The 20436-nt window shown below is 42.9% G+C and overlaps 2 protein-coding genes and 1 long non-coding RNA gene across 3 annotated transcripts in view; 1 reads left to right on the plus strand and 2 right to left on the minus strand.

Moving 5' to 3' along the window:
• Positions 1 to 2164: 2164 nt before the first annotated feature.
• The window catches only part of LOC138028553 (uncharacterized), a 25863-nt gene continuing 7591 nt past the window's right edge, over positions 2165 to 20436 (plus strand). The window contains exons 1-4 of the mRNA XM_068876146.1: positions 2165 to 2444; positions 3504 to 3702; positions 3964 to 4061; positions 16949 to 17257. Coding sequence (XP_068732247.1) covers positions 2274 to 2444; positions 3504 to 3702; positions 3964 to 4061; positions 16949 to 17257 — 777 coding nt within the window. The 5' untranslated portion in view covers positions 2165 to 2273. The remainder of the gene's footprint in view (positions 2445 to 3503; positions 3703 to 3963; positions 4062 to 16948; positions 17258 to 20436) is intronic.
• On the minus strand, positions 3803 to 10178 carry LOC138028568 (uncharacterized). Its single transcript, XR_011127677.1, has 3 exons — positions 10119 to 10178; positions 9835 to 9860; positions 3803 to 4107 (listed from the first exon to the last, which is right to left on the minus strand). It is a non-coding gene; the product is annotated as an uncharacterized lncRNA (long non-coding RNA).
• Positions 4589 to 5180, minus strand: LOC138028563 (uncharacterized). The gene has a single exon (XM_068876159.1). It carries the CDS (start codon positions 5171 to 5173, stop codon positions 4589 to 4591), a length of 585 nt encoding a protein of 194 aa, XP_068732260.1. The 5' UTR covers positions 5174 to 5180.

Below are 20436 nucleotides of genomic sequence, written 5' to 3' on the forward strand. Positions count from 1 at the left end.
CGATGTAGTGGGGATTCCCTTAACGGACTTAAAACGAAACCTTTGCTTGTAAAACGGTAAGCACAAGGCTTTGATTGTAAATAATAGTTTAACAGTTGTTTTTCAAGAAGGTTTATCAGTTATCCTTTTTTAAAAAATGCGCTTTGCGGAATGGAGGAATACGTGAAAAGTAGACGCAATCAAATGGTGATAGATCCTGATCCGGACGAAATTTACACCAAAAGAAAAAAAGAGGATTATGAAAATTATGAGCTGCACTCCTTTGTCATCACCCAGCGTGAAATACCCAAGCGATGACTGGGGAAAATCTCCAGAAAGGATGCCTTCATTCACTCGCATTTACTAACAGGTTTTCTTGTTGAAGGAGAAAATCCCTGACCTGGAGAAAAAATATGGGTCGATTTCATAGAACAGAGAAGAACATAATCGTCGCCATCGAAGATCTCGGTGATATGTTCCTTGCACTTTAAACCTGAGGTCTTGTAGCTGGTTGTTCAGCTACCCCTTCCCCTGGAAAAAAAATCGGAAATGATTTTTCTTTGAGGGGATGGGGTGGCTGTATCTTTTTGCTTCCCCATTGTTTTGAACTTGCCTGCATGGAGCCATCGTAAGGCTCCACTTCTTAAGCCAGGCTGGATGAAAACCAAGACAGTTTTCAGTTACTCAATTTAACGAAGTGTTTGGCGAACGATCTTGCAGCACAAGATCGGTTTCCAGGGACTCCACACAATCGAATCCCTTACAACTATAGCATTCATCGATGTTCTGTAGTAACAAGACACTGCAGTTTCCTTACTTGCGTCTACACATTTAAAGAATATTACGACAGCAACACTTATATCTCTTTGCGATCCTCCTGCTTTCGATTCAATGTTGAAACTCTTTGAAAATGAAATGTTCAGCAGAGAAATAATAGCGTTGCCTTTTGTAAGCTTCAACCAATGACGCGACTTCGAGGGATAATCTTACCACTAACTCACTGCTACATTGCCCTCCTAAAATTTTCTCTATTTCTTCGATAGCTTTCCTTTCTCTTTCGTACTTGGCTGTCAACTATCTGTCAGCCAGCGGTTTTCTTGGCTTTGCTTCGCTCGTCAACAGAGATGTCAAAGCCCTATAGCTTTCTAGTTCGATCTCTCCCGCTGAAAAACAGCTAAGTTTAGAATCCTCCGAACTTGCCCGACTGAACTTTAATTCTCCCTCAGATGAGGACATTTGGTGTTCTATGAAATATTTTTTACCCACAATTTGGATTCACGGAGACAGCAAAAGCATTGGATGTCAGTAGCAATCCTTCTTGAATTGACATCATAGCTTTGGCCTGCCATAGATCTTTAAAAGAAAATCTGGGCGATTTAAAAGAAAAAGTGCAAAAAAGTCGAGGATTTAACACCAAAAATGTTTTCGTAAAAGTGTTCTGGAAAACACGCTCATTTATTTCAAACAAAAAATAATTTAAACAGTTAGGTGCACTTCATTTACATCCATGTAATAGAGACAAGCAGCAATGAGGTTTGTTACCTTGAAAACAGGAGGATCGAGTAGCTGAAGAATGCTTAAGTCCCGGGCAAACGGCTTTAACATTTGCTTCATCATCCGTTCGATTTTGTTCAACAATAAACACTTAACGACTGGTCCCGAGGGAAACAGTTAATTTTGTTTCCTGAGAATCTCAATGTTTCCCTCGGCTGCGCCTCGAGGAAACATTGAGATTGTCGGGAAACAAAAGGTTTCCCTCGGGACCAGTCATTAAGTAATTTCTTATATAGCACAAAAAGAAAATTGAGCATGGCAACAGCAAAGGCGGTCGTCGGTCAACATTCGCAGGTAACAGTGCACTGACGTCATAGATTTTGCACTGTTGCCTGCCCACAGACTTTTTATGGGAACCAGTTTTATTGTTAGATGTCATGTGACCAATGAGAGCGCGCGCTGCTGGGGTAAAAACTCAGCTATATAACAAAGTTGATTGTTGACCGCCTTTACCCAAGCCAGAAAGCGATGTCCTTATCCAAAAGCATAAACAATGATTATAATAGGATTCGAACCAAGTATGTCTGCATAAAAGTCCACATTATTTTCCCAACCACTGGACTCCGGCACTCTCCCTTCGGTTGTGATTCAAGTCTAATGGAACAAACTTTTATCTTTCTTCATGTCAGTATTACATAGTGCACATAACATGTTCGTCCTGTGGCATCACCTTTTTAACTGAGACTGTTAGCACCTTTTTTAAACAAAAGGGGCTCTCTTGTGGCAATACGTATAAGGTCATGGTCCGAGCAGTCATCAATGGCATCTTTGGTAAAGAGACCAAAACGTCGTTGACAGTGGACCCAAAAATCGGAGCAGTTACTAATTTGGCAGTCCAGAGAGAGCTTAGCAAGGAAGGCTTCCATCTGACTTGGACTAAGCCAAACAATGTGACAAATATTGAAATCGAGGTTAGTACGTTTTTCCGTATTTTTATCTTCTCAGATAATGTCCACTCTGACTAGCTTTGAAAACGAAGTTAAAAGTAGTTATATTGGAAAGTTTAACTGAAGTAATTCCTTGAAATCCAAAACTTCGTATTAAATATTGGAACGTCACAACTACTAGAAGCCGTGAAACAACAGAAGAGAATTCGAAGTAAAGGAAATAAAGCTAAATAGACGTATGAGTCGAATTTCGTTTTTTTTTTAGTTTACGACAGCTCAGGCAGAGAAGGGTCGTGTTTTCTGAAAATCAATTGCTTGTGATGCAATGGTGATGTTCTTGCTAAAATAATGAATTCCCTGCTCTGTTCAAAGAGTGTGCTGTAGCCGACATCATCTCCCATTTCCGATTCCTGTCAACTTTCTACTAAGTCTGCTTACACTAATAGCCACTTTGAGGTTGTGCATGAGACATGGTCGAGAGGCTTATTGAATTGCACTGTCGAACTGTTTTGGGTTTACTCTGCAAAGCAAAAAGACTTGTATATTTTTATAAGACAACAATTAATTTTTGGTTAAATCTTCATAACGTACGTGGTTTGTAAGTTAACATCGTATGTACCACGATCCCACTGGCCTTTTGATCAAATCTATTCGTTTTCTGGAGAGTTTTGCACCTAGGTAAGTGAGCCATTATTTTAAAATTGCCACTGTACAATATTCTGGTTGTTTAGGAAACTCAGCTCCTGATATATCGGTTTCTTGCAACTTAAGTTCCTGCTCCGTGCACATACACCATAATGAAAATTCATCTCCTTAAACAGTCCTCTAATGCAATTTGACAAAGCTCTCGACCCTTTTTCCCACGCAACATTAAAGTGGTGAATGTGATCAAGGTTTAAATCTATGAGAATTAACTTACTTCCACTCGGCAATAGGAATTTCGTCAGCGCCAACCAAAAGGAGAAATAACATCAACAACGACAAGAGATCATATCAAACAGTGCCAATTCCAAGAAAAATAATTGGTTTCACTTATAACCTTTTTACCTTTCTTTTCTCAGTTTTTTTCTTTTCCTTGTTTAGACCTATGAAATTATAGTGAGGCGTTTTGATCGTGACCAGCCTATTATCACAAGTCACACAGCGGGAAATGAAACTCAGTGGACATTGAGCTGGTCTGAGAACCCTGAGATTGATGTAGGTCAAAATTACAGCTTTGAAGTTCGCGCCAAAGCGAGATCATGCTATGGAGTAAAGAACGTAGTCTTCGCTCTCCTCCCAGGTATGTCATTATTTTTTAATTTTCTTCTTGAATACAAACTTTAAGAAATCAAATTAGAGAAATTCAATTGAAAGTTCAAGAAACATGGATGACTCTGACGGCAAAGACAAGTCTAGAAGCAACAAACATAGAGTATTTATTTACACACGTTAGCAAGTGAAGATAAAAAAGGAAACATTGAACGGCACTTTTTCGTATTGTATTTTTAAATGTAAGTGGTGCAAGTGACAGTGGACCGTGACATAAGTTTTGTGATTGCAGTTGGACAGGTTCTTAACTTGGTTGCAAAGCCAGACAAGGAGATAGCGACTACGGCTCATTTATCGTGGAATTCTCCAGCCTCCAGAACTTCTGTTCAGGTAAGGAAACCCTTTTCTCCACCAACAGGAGCACAGAACCAGGAACCTACAAATCGAAGACTAGCATTACTACAATGAAGGCCTGGGTAATGGCATTTTCACAAATCAAGCGAGTTTTGAGACGAGTTCTTAAGAGGCTGTCCGCAATACCAGACCTTTACAGCAAATCAAAAGTCTTGTATGAGAAATTGTTACCCATGGGGTGGGGATGTTTGATACACTCTTACAACACAGACGCCATGTTGGATCAACAACTGACCGCGTGGTTTATTCTGATTGGTTAACAAACAATAACTGAATAATCGAACAACTAGAGATCCTGAGCCAGCGGTATCGCCATACATAATTGCCATACATAACATCACCACCCCTCCCCCCCCCCCCTTCACATCACAATCTTTAACTAAAAAGAAAACTGTAAATAAAAGAAAAAGGATAAAATAAAATAATAATAATCTCAGCATTAATTCATCTGTGTCTGTCATTGTTCATGCTTCATAAAGTGTCCCTTGTAACATAACAACTAGTTACAGGTCTAGTCTGACTGGTTTCCTGACTTGTCTTCCACTTCTAGTCTTATAGAAGGGCGGGTCTTTAGCTTCCGCGATGTCCGCTGGAGGTGGCACATCACCTGCTGGCATTTCCTCAGCAGGTGAGGGATTTAAGTGGTATTCCTGTGCAGTGGGGTCCACTTGTGGGCTTGCTGGGGACGTGGGAGCCGCATGTGTCTTGTCAGGCTCTGGTTCTGTCTGCTGAGCGATGTTTCCATGGCGTTTACGGTATTCCATATGAGACTTGGCTGAGTCGTTTCTTAGAGCCACTCTGTTACGCCTGATTCTTCGGCCGCTCACCTCTACCACGTATGATCTGGGCAAGGCATGTTTCTGGACTACGGTAGCCGCTCTCCACTCCTTTGACCCTGGCTCAGGTCTTACTCTGACATGATCGCCTGCTCTGAGTGGTGGTAGCTCTTTGGTTCCTTGGCGGTCATGGTAGTACTTCTGCTTGTCCTTGCCATGCTTCATTCTTGCTCTTATCTTCTGGGTGCTATGTGTTTCAGGCTCCAATAGACCACGTGCTATTGGGAGTGTCGTTCGAAGCCTGCGACCCATAGAGAGCTGTGACGGGGACAAGTCAATTGCTGGGAGTGGGGATGCCCTGTACTCTAGTAGCGCTTTTCTCTTGTCTTTGTTCTTTCTCCATATAGATTTCACTGTTTTGACGGCGGCTTCAGCCTCCCCATTTGCTTTGGGGTGCTTCGGGCTTACTAGGACATGTTCAAAGGTGTAGCTTTTGGCAAATGTCTCAAATTCTTTACTTGTGTACTGGCTACCACAGTCAGTGACGAGTTTTGCTGGGATGCCGTGTCGACTGAAATGCTCTTTCAGGACTTCAATGGTCTCCAGGGATGTCAGATCCTTCAGTTTGGTCACCTCAATAAACTTGGAGAAGTAATCAACTAGCAACAGGTAATGTTCACCTTCAAAGGCGAAAATGTCTGAAGAGGCTCTTTCCCAAGGCAGGTCCGGAACAGGGCTCGGCATCAGAGGCTCTTTCTGTTGTGCAGGGGCATAATCATGGCACGTGGTACAATCCTTGACTTTGTCTTCTATCTGCCCACTCATGCCGGGCCAGTAAAGGGCTTCCCTGGCTCTTTGCTTACACTTTACGATTCCCAGATGTGTTCCATGTATGATTTCCAGCATGGCTGGCCTCATAGACGGGGGGACTACGATTCTCATTCCTCGGTAGATTACTCCATCTAGCACCGCGAGCTCATCACGTGTGTCCCAGTATTGGCGGATGCTGTGTGGGACTTGTTGCTTTGTGTCTGGCCAGCCGGCTTGGATCATAGCATACAATTCATGAAGCTCATTTGCTGTGTTTTGTTTGAGTTCTGCATACTTTGGCTCAGACACGGAGATTCTTTCCAACATGTTTACTTGTATCTCCTCTTCTTCCGGTGGAACCTCATTTAGACTTGCTCGGCTGAGAGTGTCTGCGAGGACTTGCTTCTTCCCTGGCAGGTATTCTACGCTTAGATCATAGCCACTCACTCTCAGCATCATTGCCTGCAATCTTAATGGTGCTGTTGTCAGGGGCTTGCGCAGTATCATTTCCAGGGGTTTGTGGTCAGTCTGGACCAGGGTTGTTTTCCCCAGAATGTACTCTCTGAACTTCTGTGTACTGAACACAATGGCCAGCATTTCTTTCTCTATTGGCGCCCAGTTGAGCTCTGATGGTCGAAGTTTTCGGGATGCGTAGGCTATTGGCCTTCCCTCTTGCAGTAGGACCGCACCCACAGCGCTGTTGCTGGCATCACATTGTATGGTCACATCTTTTCTGACATCATAGTAGGCTAACAGAGGAGCTTCACAGCACATATCCTTGAGCTTCTGGAACGCAGCTGCTTGTGGCTTGTCCCAGTGGAAGAGTACATCTGTCCTTGTCAGCTCCCGCAGTGGTGTTTCAACTTCCGCTAGCATTGGGAGGAACTTGGCTAGGTACTGGATAGATCCCAGGAACCGACGCACATCTTCTTTTGTTTCGGGGGGTGGCATGTCCTTCATAGCTCTTACTTTCTCCGGATCTGGTTTAAGGCCTTCTGCTGAGATGATGTGGCCCACATATGGAACTTGTTGTTTTCGCACTTTGACCTTCTCGAAGTTCAGCTTAAGGTTGTAGGTTCTGGCACGGTGGAGAACTTCATTTAGGACTGAGTCGTGGTGGGCAATGTCACGTCCTGCAATCAGTATGTCATCCATGATGGCATATGCGTGATCAATATCCTCCAACATTTCATCCATGGCCCTTTGGTACAGCTCTGGAGCTGATTTGATTCCAAATGGTAGTTTTAACCATCTGTATCTGCCTATTGGGGTGTTCATTGTTGTCAGTAGACTAGACTCGTAGTCTAGTTTCATCTGGAGATACCCACTCTTCGCATCAAGGACTGTAAACACTTTTGCCTCAGGTATCTTGGCTGCAATTTCTTCTACAGTGGGGATTGGATAATGCTCCCGCTTTACTGCTTTATTGAGATCACCCGGGTCAAGGCAGATCCTGATCTTTTCACCTCGACTTGAAACTACCATAGAGTTAACCCAGTCAGTGGGCTGTGAAACTTTGGCTAAGTGTCCTTCCTTTTCCATTTCCTTAAGCTTCGCTGTGATCTTGGGAAGGAGTGCTGCAGGTTGTCTACGAGGTCCATGCACTACTGGTGTTGCTTTGGGGTCAATCTTGATGGAGTAAGTTCCAGGCATGGCTCCTGATGCACTTAGTAAATCTGGATACTGGTTGAGTAGCTCCTTTAAGCTTGGATCTACATGTTCCTGTAGATTATGTACCCGCTGAACCAGGTTGAGGGCTTGACAAACTTCACCTGACAATATTGGCTTCTGCTCACTATCTATGACATAGAAGTTCACATTTAACTCCCTGTCCTTAAATCTTACGGGAAGAGTGACGTAGCCCTTTGGTGTGATTCGGTGTTGGCTGTATGACACCAGGGTCTTCTTGGTTTGTTTGATCAGGGCCCTGGGTGCTACTTGCTTGAGATGAGTAGTGTTGATAACACTTGCATAGGCACCAGTGTCGAGTAGACAGTTCAGATTACTGTTACCCACTTCTACCACCGCCCACCATTCATCACTTTCACTGGTTTTTGTTTTGTCACGGATGCCATTCATTTCCAGGCTTGCTACATGAAGTAGTTGCACATCACTTTCAGGACCCTCCTCATCACTAGAATAGCCTTCTCCAGGATAGTCCATTTCATTTAGTAAGTTGACATTGCTTTTCTTGCTTCTGCACACATTAGTAAAATGTCCAATTTTCTTACACTTGTTGCACGACTCCTTTCTGGCAGGGCATTTTTCATGTGGCTTGTGGGCATTGTATCCACATCTATCACATTTTGGAACTTGCACATTTTTCTCCTTTGGTACCTTGTTTTTGGGCTTTTTGGACGAGCCCCCCTTCCATGCAAGTTTATTGACCTCCACTTTAGGGTCTTCGCCAGACATCACTTGCATTCCATCCTTAGTCGCTTCGAACATCCGACCGATATCGATTGCCATTTCAAGGGTGAGGTTTTTACTTTTCTCCAAGCAGCGTTGCCTGACTCGCTCGTCCAGAGATTTGCATGCGATGGCGTTCCGAATCAATTTATTCGACTCAGTCATGTCCAGACCACGCGCCAGGAGCTTAAGATCGGTGACAAAGGAGTCAAAGGTTTCTCCTTGTAACTGACGTCTTCGGTCAAATTTAACTGCTGCCATAATCGGGTTCTTCTTGGCTTCGAGGTGTGCTTTGAACTTTCCGACGACTCTTTCGAGTATGTCTCTCTCATTTACATCTTGAGCACTTTCTCCTGTTCCAACACGAACAGTTTCCCACTGGAAGGTAAGGTAAATTTCCCGGCCTTTGTCGCCGACGAAGCTCATAAGGTTGCATATTTTCTCCTTCTCAGTGCATTTGCTGAGCGGTCCTCCAAACGTGAATTCGCAGTGTTGATAGAACCTTTCCCATTCTTTACTCAGGTCTGCAGCAACCCAGTTCATAGTTGGCCATTTGTACGACGAATTTGCGTATCCTTCGGCCATGCTCGGTTCAGTGGCGTTCGTTATCCTCTATTCTGACACCATGTTTGATACACTCTTAAAACACAGACGCCATGTTGGATCAACAACTGACCGCGTGGTTTATTTTGATTGGTTAACAAACAATAACTGGATAATCGAACAACTAGAGATCCTAAGCCAGCGGTATCGCCATACATAATTGCCATACATAACAGGGGAATAGTAAGTCGTGAAGGCAAATCTTTTAAGATGGCCTGGGTAACAATTTCTAATACAAGACTTTTGATTTGCTGGAAAGGTCTGGTATCGCGGGAGAATCAAGCTCATAATAACTCGGTCTGTAAAATGTTTGTTAAAATGCCGTTCCACAAATGCGTTGAAGTTGTACACTCCTACTCATGGTCTCCTGCCTCTTGTTATGTCACAATACTGCCGAAGTTTAAAACGTAAATTTTAGACTTGGACACCTTAAACTGACCAGTAAGCCATCAAAAGTGCAGCTGAGCATTTAGGACAGCTCAAGACATCTCAAACTAGAGGCCAGCGAGGGGCTTACTTAAACCCGGAAACCACTCAGAATGCAAATTCTAGGCTACACTGCCTTCATTTCCACCTTTGTGAAAAAAAATGGTATACCATTTTTACTGTCAATACAACAACTGACTTCCTTCGCGATACTAAGTTATGGGAAGCGAGATTTTGCAGAGGCAGAGGGTCGTAAGACAAAGATGGGGGAAAGATGCACGCGTCGCCGGAGGAGAGGTGGGAGGAGCAAACAATTGCACACTGGACCAGAACGGCGTAACTTGTCGAAAGAGACCGAAAACCAGAGAAGCTTTGCATAAATAGGCAAATGAGTTCCCTGGGGACTTAAATAGCATTGTCTCCTAAACCCTGAGGTGTTACAAGTGTGACACAGGTTTCTTTTTCTCTAAAATTACCTCTTTATTACGCAGTAAGACCTAATGGGAAATTACAGAAATTAATATATATGGAAGCGACTGAAAGAATCCAAATGGAAATACCAGGCCTAGCTTACAAAAATACTTCAGTGGCTAAAACTAAGAAACGTGAGACATGAAGGCTCACTGGACCCGATAATAGACACAAACAAACGCCGGCCTAGTGTGGTCACGGAGACCAAAACGAATCCTGAATCAACGGACTAATAAACAGTAAAATAAGCTCACCCTGGCAGCTGAACATCTTAAGGACACTGTAAGAAATATAAAATGTGTAAACAAACAGAAATAAGACTAGTTGGAAACACGAATTTAGAAAGAGAAGTACAAAAAGCTGCATCTAAGCGAGAAATTACTGTGGCTTGCGACACGAGCACACGGCTACATGAGAACGGAAAGCGGTACAAATAACGCTCCAAATACTAACGGTCTCCAAAACACTTAAGTTACAAGCACTGTAACACATTACCTAAAAGATTGTGGACAGATTACAAAGCGATGAAGGGACTTACCGATATAAAAGTGCAAAGAAAACCAAAACAGCGAACAAAACTCAAAACAGAATAAACACGCCATACACTATGTCATGTATGCGCATGTGTGGCCTTATCGGCCCCAGGGCCCATGTGAGCGCATGAAATATGCACTCTCACACAAGGATACCGGCGTTGCGCACAGGCTATTAAAATCCGTGGCTATTTTGACAGTGAAAATAGCGTTTGTATTGTAATTAAAGCCCACCTGTCTGCTTAAAATATTTTTGTCGTACATAAACAAGCACGTTTTAAAGGGAACGTCTCAAAGTTTTTTTAGCTGCAGAAAATACTGCAAGAAAGAGCCCATTTTTGTTAAGTCCGAGCTTGGAAACAATTGGGGAGAATGGGACTAGTGACGACAATTCATGAAACCACTTTTCCTCACTAATCGCCCAGCGAAATCAACATTTTTCGCTTAGCTTTCATTGTTATTTATAGATCGTGAGGAAAGAAAATGTTTACAGTTTAAGGTTTGCTGCTGGCTGCAGCAACCAGAAAGATGAAGCAAGAGGTATATTGTACACGTTGCACCATTTTTTGAAGATGATCGACCAGAAGCCACAAGGCGAAGGAAAATATAGGTCGATTTCGTAAAACAGAGGAAGATCTAGTCGGAGCCATCAAAGCACTTGGTGATATGTTCTTCGGACTTCAAACCTGAGGTCTTGTAGTCGCTTGTACACCTAACCCCCTCCCCTCAGAAAAAAATCGTGGAATATTTTTTTCTGAGGGGAGATGATGGCTGCTTCCTCTTTGTTTTCAACTTGCCTGAAGCTATCAAAAGGTTCCACTTCTCAAGACAGACTGGATGAAGACCAGGATTTTCAGTTACACAATTACGAAGTCTTTAGCGAGCGATCTTGCAGCACAAGATCGGTTTCCAGGGACTCTACGTAGCGTTCCAATTCCTTACAACCACAACATTCATTGATGTTCTGTAGTAATAAGACACTGCAGTCTCCACACTTGCATCGTTGCATTAAAGTTAAATTACGACAGCAAGACTTATACATCCTTGGGATCCGCTTGCTTTCGATTCAGTATTGAAACTTTTTGAAAATGAGATGTTCAGTAGAGAAATAATAGCTTTGACTTTCATAAGCGTCAATCAAAGACGCGACTTCGAGGGAGAATCTTACCACTCACTCACTGCTACATTGCCATTTATTCGACCCCCAACATTTATTCTATTTCTTCGTTAGCTTTCTCTCTCTTTCGTACTTGGCTGTCCACTGGGTTTTTGGCTTTGCTCGTCGCTGATATGCAAAAGGGGCCATGATAGCTTTCTCGCTCTGTCTCTCTCACTGAGCAACCAAGTTTAGAATCCTCCGAATTTGCCTCAATAAACTTGAATTCTCATGCAGATGAAGACATTTGGTGATCTATGAAATCGTTTTTTTTTTTTTTTAACACACCCAACTTGGAGTTAAGGAGACAGCAAAATGATTGGATGTCGGTAGCAATCCTTCTTGAATTGACATCATAGCTTTGGCTGGTGTCTCTAAGCCGCAACCTTCTCCGGATCAGCCGTCCCCGACGTCCTCTGCCTTTCTGGCTTTGATGATTACCGAGTTCAAACAAGCACTCCAGGCGGAGCAAGTTTCCAAGCAATCAAGTTCAAGAATGTCTGTTGCGGCAAGTTTAGGAGGCGTTCTTTCCCTTCAGTCGTCTGGGCAGCTCTATGCTCAAGCTGTTGCCTTTGCAGTCTCGGGCATTGGATTTTTGCCATATTTCCGGGCAACCCCTAGTTCTTCAAGTCAAGGTATGCCCAATTTTGTTAATCCTACTTTCCTATCTACATTGCCACCTTCGATTCCTTTGCCCTCGCCGCTTGTTAACAGTTCGCATCTAACTGCATCTCTCCCATTCCACGCTGTTGGCGTCTCTCCTCCCTGGTTTCTCACCTGTACAGACCAAACTTGTGAGCCAGATCGTGGGAAGGGAAGTTTGTCGAGTTACGCGATTTCCTTCCTCGAACATTGAGCTAACTGATCGGGAGCTTCAGTTGCTATTAGACTGGCCCATTGTTTTGACATCCACACCAAAGAAACTCCATTGATGACCTAAGCAGTTGGCTAGAGGCTTTCACCATATATTGCCTTATGTTATGCTCACATTTCCTACAGAGTTGGAAGGACCTCCCACAGTATCAATTTCTAATTCTCTGCACTCACTGCCAGTTCACTGGTCAGGTTTGGGTGGCGGATGGCCTGGCCTTGCGAGAGCATTCTGCTGCCACAAACTTGACGTGGTCAGCAATTAATGTCCAATTGTTTAATTTCCATACTGCTGGAGCATCCATGCGTTCTCCCCGAGACGTGCCAATTTCAAACCAGCATGGACCTCGCGGAGCAACCTCTTCTCCGATGATCTGCAAGTCCTGGAATCGAGGCCATTGCTTTGCCTCACAAATGTTCCAATTGCCATGGCAGACACTGCTCAGCAGTCTGCCCAGCCAATACCTCAAACCCAGCTGGGTCTCCCTCAAAACGGGCGGGGGAGTGACCTTGCCAATCCAGTAGCAAGTCTCGTCGCGCATTGAACCCTGTCTCCCTGATTAATGAGAAATTTTTTTTTTTTTTTTTTCATTTAAGTGTTTTGTGCTTGTCATCTCACTAAATAACTATGGATCAGGTAATTCACCGTCTCTCGCTTTGGCTAGGGTGTCCATTCATCCGTTGGACCGCTATCTTTTGGGAATGAAATAGCGTGACCAGAATTATGTGGACCTTGTGCTTCTCTTTGGTCTTAACTCAGCTCCTCTTATTATTAACTCCATCACCGACATGATAGAATGGATTCTGGTTAATTCTTATGGCGTACCCAACCGGCTGCTTTACCTGGACGATTTTATTAACGTTGGTCCCTCTGCTTCAACACAGTGCGTGCATAACCTGCAAATGGCCTGGGCAGTGTGTGAGCGGCTAGGCCTGCCTTTCCACCCGGCAAGTGTATGGGTTCCACTACAGTGCTAGATTGACTTAGATTCCATCGCTAAGATGGCCCGCCTCCCTTCCGACAAGTTATCATCCTTTCAAGGACTAATCAGTGCTTGGCTACTGCGAAAGTGGTAGTGCGGATTTGACTTCTCCACCCTAGAGCAGCAGTGTTTCTCTCCCCTAACATAGGGCCTCGCTTCCTCAACCCCTTCGCTCGTATGCCTCAGCGCAGGGACAGTTGATTCCCTTTTACTGTCAGCTTGGTGGGTTGTCCCCCTCTGGATCTCCGTGCCCAGCTGATGAGTGGACGCTCTGTCTCTTCGCAACCTTCTTGACCTCGACGATCCAGCATTCATCCATTAATGTCTATTTGTCTGGCATTCAAGCGCTTCATATGAACAAGGGCTTTCCGAAGCCGTTGTCAAATTGTCTGCATCTCCAGCGGGTCGCGCGGGGTATTAAGTCCTTCCAGGGTTCTTCATCTTCCAGTTGTCTTCCATTTACAGACGACTTGATGCTGGTTATTTGGCGGTCGCTGGATTTGCGCCTCCCAGATCATTGCATGTTTTTTGACGGCCTGTACCCTCAGGTACTTTGGCTTTTTGCGGGCTTCCAAGCTTATTGTGCCAACTTGGCCAGCTTCTAAACGTCTTTCCATTTGAGTGTCAAGGATGTTGGTGTGGACTCCACTTTAGCCACTTCGTGCGTGTGCATAACAATAAAAGGCTTCAGAACTGACCTGTCTAGGGAAGGCTGCTCAAGTCACATTGGCCTCGGTCGGCATCCCCTTTGTGCTGTTTATTCCTTGATGACCTACCTCCATTATTCTTGCTTCAGCATGGGCAGCCTCTATCGCAGACGATTCTCACTGACTGGCTTCAAAAGATTACGGCCTTCGCCAATATCCCTGGCAATTTCTCGAGCCACAGCTTCTGTAATGGAGCCCCTACTGTTGCAGCCCACGATGGTCTTCTGGACCATTTGATTCAATCTTGGGCCGCTGGTCAAGCAAAGCATACCAGCTTTACATTAGGACCCCAGCAGAGTCTTTTACTGTGCTCTCATCCCTCCTGGCGTAGTTGGTTTCACTTGTCTGTTTGTTCCAGATCGACTGGGACCTTAGCGATCTTGGCTTTAAGCTATAGGGGTAAATTCAGAGTACCTAGAGAAGAAACCTATTGGAGCGGAGTAATGAATCAACGAAAACTTCGGCCCTTGCTACCAATGAGTAGAGCATCCAACCGGTGTTACGGAGGTCGTAGGCTCGAATCCTGCCAAGTCTCCGATTTTTTAGTTGTCCTTTCGCCCGTTGCCAAGCAACTTGTATTCTATGCTTCTCACGGATTCATTACACCTTTCCATCTTTCCATGTATTTACACAGTAGATTTTTAAGTTGTTGGGTGTTTTCGGTTGATGATATTCAAAAGTTGAACTATTTTGTGAGCACGTGCAGCATGCCACGCACGTTTGAGTTCAATTGAAACTAAAACTATTGGGTGAAGGGGTTGTTTCTAAAGAAACTATAAAAACTATGAAGAAACTATAACGAAACTAAGTCAAGTGAAGCTATGATCTTCGCAGTTATGAGCGCAATTTTTGCAATTGCGTAGAGAAGCCTGAAAAATTCAGGACTTCAACGGGGTTTGAACCCGTGACCTCGCGATTCCGGTGCGACGCTCTAACCAGCTGAGCTATGAAGCCACTGACGTTGGGAGCTGGTCATTTGTGGGTTCTAATGGTCCCGTGAGGAATGAATCAGTGATGAAATGGTATATGAAATGAATCATATATGAACTGCAGATATGAAATCAAGTGAAGCTATGATCTTCGCAGTTATGAGCGCAATTTTTGCAATTGCGTAGAGAAGCCTGAAAAATTCAGGACTTCAACGGGGTTTGAACCCGTGACCTCGCGATTCCGGTGCGACGCTCTAACCAACTGAGCTATGAAGCCACTGACGTTGGGAGCTGGTCATTTGTGGGTTCTAATGGTCCCGTGAGAAATGAATCACTGATGAAATGGTATATGAAATGAATCATATATGAACTGCGGATATGAAATCAAGTGAAGCTATGATCTTCGCAGTTATGAGCGCAATTTTTGCAATTGCGTAGAGAAGCCTGAAAAATTCAGGACTTCAACGGGGTTTGAACCCGTGACCTCGCGATTCCGGTGCGACGCTCTAACCAACTGAGCTATGAAGCCACTGACGTTGGGAGCTGGTCATTTGTGGGTTCTAATGGTCCCGTGAGAAATGAATCACTGATGAAATGGTATATGAAATGAATCATATATGAACTGCGGATATGAAATCAAGTGAAGCTATGATCTTCGCAGTTATGAGCGCAATTTTTGCAATTGCGTAGAGAGGCCTGAAAAATTCAGGACTTCAACGGGGTTTGAACCCGTGACCTCGCGATTCCGGTGCGACGCTCTAACCAACTGAGCTATGAAGCCACTGACGTTGGGAGCTGGTCACTTGTGGGTTCTAATGGTCCCGTGAGGAATGAATCAATGTTTTTTTTTTCAGGCTTCTCTACGCAATTGCAAAAATTGCGCTCATAACTGCGAAGATCATAGCTTCACTTGATTTCATATCCGCAGTTCATATATGATTCATTTCATATACCATTTCATCACTGATTCATTCCTCACGGGACCATTAGAACCCACAAATGACCAGCTCCCAACGTCAGTGGCTTCATAGCTCAGTTGGTTAGAGCGTCGCACCGGAATCGCGAGGTCACGGGTTCAAACCCCGTTGAAGTCCTGAATTTTTCAGGCTTCTCTACGCAATTGCAAAAATTGCGCTCATAACTGCGAAGATCATAGCTTCACTTGATTTCATATCCGCAGTTCATATATGATTCATTTCATATACATTTCATCACTATAACGAAACTATAACGAAACTATAACGAAACTATAATGAAACTATAATGAAACTATAAAGAAACTATAAAAGCTACACGTAACCTATAATCCTTCGATTCGCTCTGACGAAGGGCTAACGCTCGAAACGTCAGCTTTTAGAATCTCTGTACGGTGGCCAATTTACATTATCAACTCCGTTGATAAAACCAAATTTTTGTATAAAACTATTGGGGGCTAACTCCTCAGAGACTTAGGCTAGTAAGATGATGTTACAGTTTGCCCAAAGGTCAAGCTGATACTGGGAATTTGGTCTCACCCTGCTGCTGCTGCTGCCAATATAAACAAACTTCAGTCAGTGGAGAACTTTGCTTGCAAAACGTTTACGGACACTAGGAAATTTAAACGCGATGTTACCTTCATATTTGTCTTGGACACTTTTAAGCGCGCAACTATCCATGAGGATCGCAATGCACGTAATCAGGATTATTACCCATTCCGCTATGCAAGACGATATCTGTTCAAAGTAGTGTTCAGTATAGACAATTGGCATTTGGAACGATCTGAGCGACGAAATTAAACAACTGTTCCTCAAATCAGTTTTTCAAAATTATTGTTATGATTTCAATTGTATTTATGTTATTTTAGATAAAGAGCAGACAATTTTATTGTAAATAGAACTTGAAAAGCCTCGTCGGGAATTGTATATATGTATGTTTTTTGATTTGAGTTTTGAGGGTTATGGATTCATGTGTCCTGTAACAAACACTTCCATATCCTTGGGTGTAGCCAATGATAAATAACCCAGGCCAAAAGGCGAAGTCTTTATCGCTTATGCTTTTGGTTATAAGCATAAGTGATGATTATAGCAGGATTTGAACCAAGAATATCCGCATGAATCTCCCATGTATGTTCCCAACCACTGGATCTAGCACTCTCAATGCGGTTATGAACGAGGCCTAATGAAAACCACACTTTTATCTTTCTTCATGCAGTATTACACAGTGCATATAACATGTTCTTCCTGTGGCATCAACATTTTCACTGTGGCGTTTAGCACCTTTTTTAATCAAAAGGGGCTCCCTTGTGGCAATACCTACGACATCACTGTCCGAGCAGTCATCAGAGGCATCTTTGGTGAAGAGACCAAAACGTGGTTCAAAGTGGACCCAAAAATCGGAGCAGTTACTAACCTGGCAGTCCAATTTATTCCTGCTAATGGAAGTACAGTTGAAGAGCTTAGTAAGGAAGGCTTTCACTTGACTTGGGCTGAGCCAAACAATTTGACAGATAATGAAATCGAGGTTAGTACGTTCTATACGTATTTTTATCCTCTCAGATATTATCCACTTTGACTCGCTTTGAATACGAGGCTTAAAACTCTTTTTCTAGTTCCCTTCCACGCGAAATCAGCCATTGCAAAAAAACGAGGACAGCAATACATCATTTTAAAGCTAAGAAAATAAGCTTTCCAAAAAACACAAAAATCAGTTTTCACATGAATTTGGTCATTTTAACGTTGATTACAAAGTTTTGGATACAAAATAAAAATCTTCCTCATTTTATCTGCTTTCTTGGACATAAATGTGACGGAAAACTGATCAGGCTTGAATATTTTCGGAATTTTTTCAGTAATCCGATAATTTGATATGTGTCAAATTTGTGATCCGTTGCTTCGGCAACGAGTCAGATCACATTACGAATAATTAACGTCTATTGGCCAAAACCCACCCAAATTACCGATTATTCAACGAAAAATTCATCCCAAAGGATAAATAATTCACAGGACATGTAATCAAGGTAGATATGCAAGATTTGGAGCAAAACAAGCGAATATTTTGAGGAAAAAACAATTCTCTACGATGACAAGACCACAAGGGAATTTTATGCAAATATAACGCTACAAAAATAACCTTACCTTTTCAGCGATTTTAAGGCTTGAAGTTCCATCCAATGAACTAAAATCCTTTTCTTTATATTTTCCGATGCCCTGTAGTGTTATGTTTTGGCTGAAAAACTTTAGTAAAACTGCTCCGCAATCAGTAGAAAATTTTGCCTTCGCACGGCTTTAAATTTCCTGAAGTAGAATGCCCGTCATGTAGGCGTAATGAAAGCTACAATTACAAAACCGAGATTTTCAGGGAAACTGGGGCCATTTCTCCCCAGTAAACACGCCAAATTTCACAATGATCGATGGAAATGGCGGTGTTCTACGAATCCTACAAAAATGATGCTTTCAAGCATCATTTTGGGATAGGGTTAGGGAGAGGAGTTGTAATTAATCAATTAATTATTAATTAATTAATTAAAGTAGCTACATAATGGAATTAAAAGTCATTTCGTGATTCCCCAAACTCCGTATTAAATATTGGAACGTCACAAGACTGTGGAACAACAGAAGAGAAATAAAGCAAAGCTAAATAGATGTAAGTCGAAATTCAAATGGGTAAACCTTTAAAGATGTCGTTTCGATGTTTTTCAAGTTTGCGACAACTCAGGCAGAGGGGAGTCGTGGTTGCTGGAAATGAAATTGCTTATGATGCACTGATAACGTTATCCTTGGCTTGCACGTGACATCATGGCGGCCTTCCTGGTGTACTAAACAGTAGCGAATTTTTTTTTAAATTTGGCTCTATTATTATCCACTAAACACGAACGATATTTTGCTTTTGTTTTGTACACCAACATTGCCGTGTAATCACGTAAGTGCAAGCGCAGAATTGGAAAAAGAATTCCCTGTTCCCTGTTCCATGTTCCATGTTCCATGTTCCATGTTCCCTGTTCCCTGTTTCGAGTCCAAACTTACTCTGAACAAGACATTTCCCTCAAAAGCCCAAAATGCTGTGACGTAAAGTTCTGGCCAATTGGTGCGTAATAGCCGAAAGACTGTTGAGATCCCCAATTATCTAGTGATGTATGTTGGCCAAATGGTTTGATGATGACCAAGGACAGCTGGGCTCCGTTTCACGAGCACATTGTTGCAATCTTCTAGTTCCAGGCCCTGCCATTTTGAATGGTTTTCAACACTAACACAATCATCAACTATTTTCACTTATCTGGCAGGTGATAAAAGGGAAAAATGTATCAGCGATTATCACTCATTGCTCGAAATTAGCGGTCGTTCGAGACTACCAGAAACTTTGCCGGGCGACAAGATAAAAAATTTGGTCTTATCAACGGAGTTGATAATGTAAATTGTCCACCGTACAGAGATTCTAAAAGCTGACGTTTCGAGCGTTAGCCCTTCGTCAGGGCCCTGGATTCGCTCTGACGAAGGGCTAACGCTCGAAACGTCATCTTTTAGAATCTCTGTACGGTGACAAGATAAAAAGCCTGGTTGCCCGAGGAAAAAACGACCGGCAACTCCCAGTCAAAAAGAGAAAATGAAGTAATTATAACCCGACTTACTTGTCTATTTTCTATTTTCAATGCCCGGTTGTACTTTGAAGTTATTAGTAATTAATTTGCCGCAGCTGGGCATTTTTCCGTGTTTTGAATATCTAGAGCATTTACGAAACATTGTCAGATAGGAAAATGTAAGATAGAATATCACAAACATGTACGCGATGGAGATCGAAAACCCCATTTTGAAATGCCAAACTTTAATCCCGACTTTCGCGAAAATGCGCAGACGCACACTAAGAACTATGGGATATTCAATGTCGATCTCCATGTGATTGCATCTCAACACGGCGTGCATTTAATCGGAGGGCGTTTTCTAATGGGCAACCCAGAATTTATTAGGGCAACCAAATGAACGGGTTTGGTTGCCCAGCTTTTGGAACAGGTACAACCTGCACTTTTTTTCAATTTCGAGCACTGAATTATGGTGTCCAAAGTACATGGGAGGTGGAAAGCTGATGAGAAACATTCACAATCTAGAACATTTGGAGGACCCCTACTTGCTGCATTAAACATTTTCAGGGACCCCCTTTTAGTATGCCTAAATTTTGAGACACCGCCAACTTACCTCATGGCCACAAACCAATACATGCTGCAGAAGTCAGAAGAACAAGTGAAACAAATTAAGGCAAAAACAAAAAAAAACGTCTCCAAAGAGCATGACGTTCTGTTAAGTAACACAGAAAAAAAGGTAAGGCAAGCGAAGCCTCTAGAAAGCCAGTTATCTCACTGAGACATGGCTCAACCTAACAGGCGTTCAAGAACAAGAAGAACCCAGGCCCGGGTCAAAGCTTTAAAAGTAGAATCACTCGTTTCTACCACCAAGAAGCCTATCGGCTGAGACTACATCAATTAAATTGATGAAAAAGCGTGAGGTCAAAAGGTCTCATTCACATTACTGCGAAGATAATCAGCACCAAGTAACTAGAAATATTTCAAACAGCAGCATGAAGGTCCAAATCTAAAGTCTCATAGAACAAAAACCATTGTTAAATGAAATCTTACTGGAAGTGCCTAAGAAGGCGTCCATTCAAATATGTACTCGAGATGGCAAAATTATGACAAAGGAAAAGGAAACCAT

The sequence above is a fragment of the Montipora capricornis genome, chromosome 13 (assembly GCF_036669925.1).
Source record: "Montipora capricornis isolate CH-2021 chromosome 13, ASM3666992v2, whole genome shotgun sequence".
Classification (NCBI taxonomy): domain Eukaryota; kingdom Metazoa; phylum Cnidaria; class Anthozoa; order Scleractinia; family Acroporidae; genus Montipora; species Montipora capricornis.

What these genes read in the sequence shown, in the direction of transcription:
- LOC138028563 (XM_068876159.1), bottom strand. Translation starts at nt 5,173, where the DNA reads ATGGGTCGCAGGCTTCGAACGACACTCCCAATAGCACGTGGTCTATTG.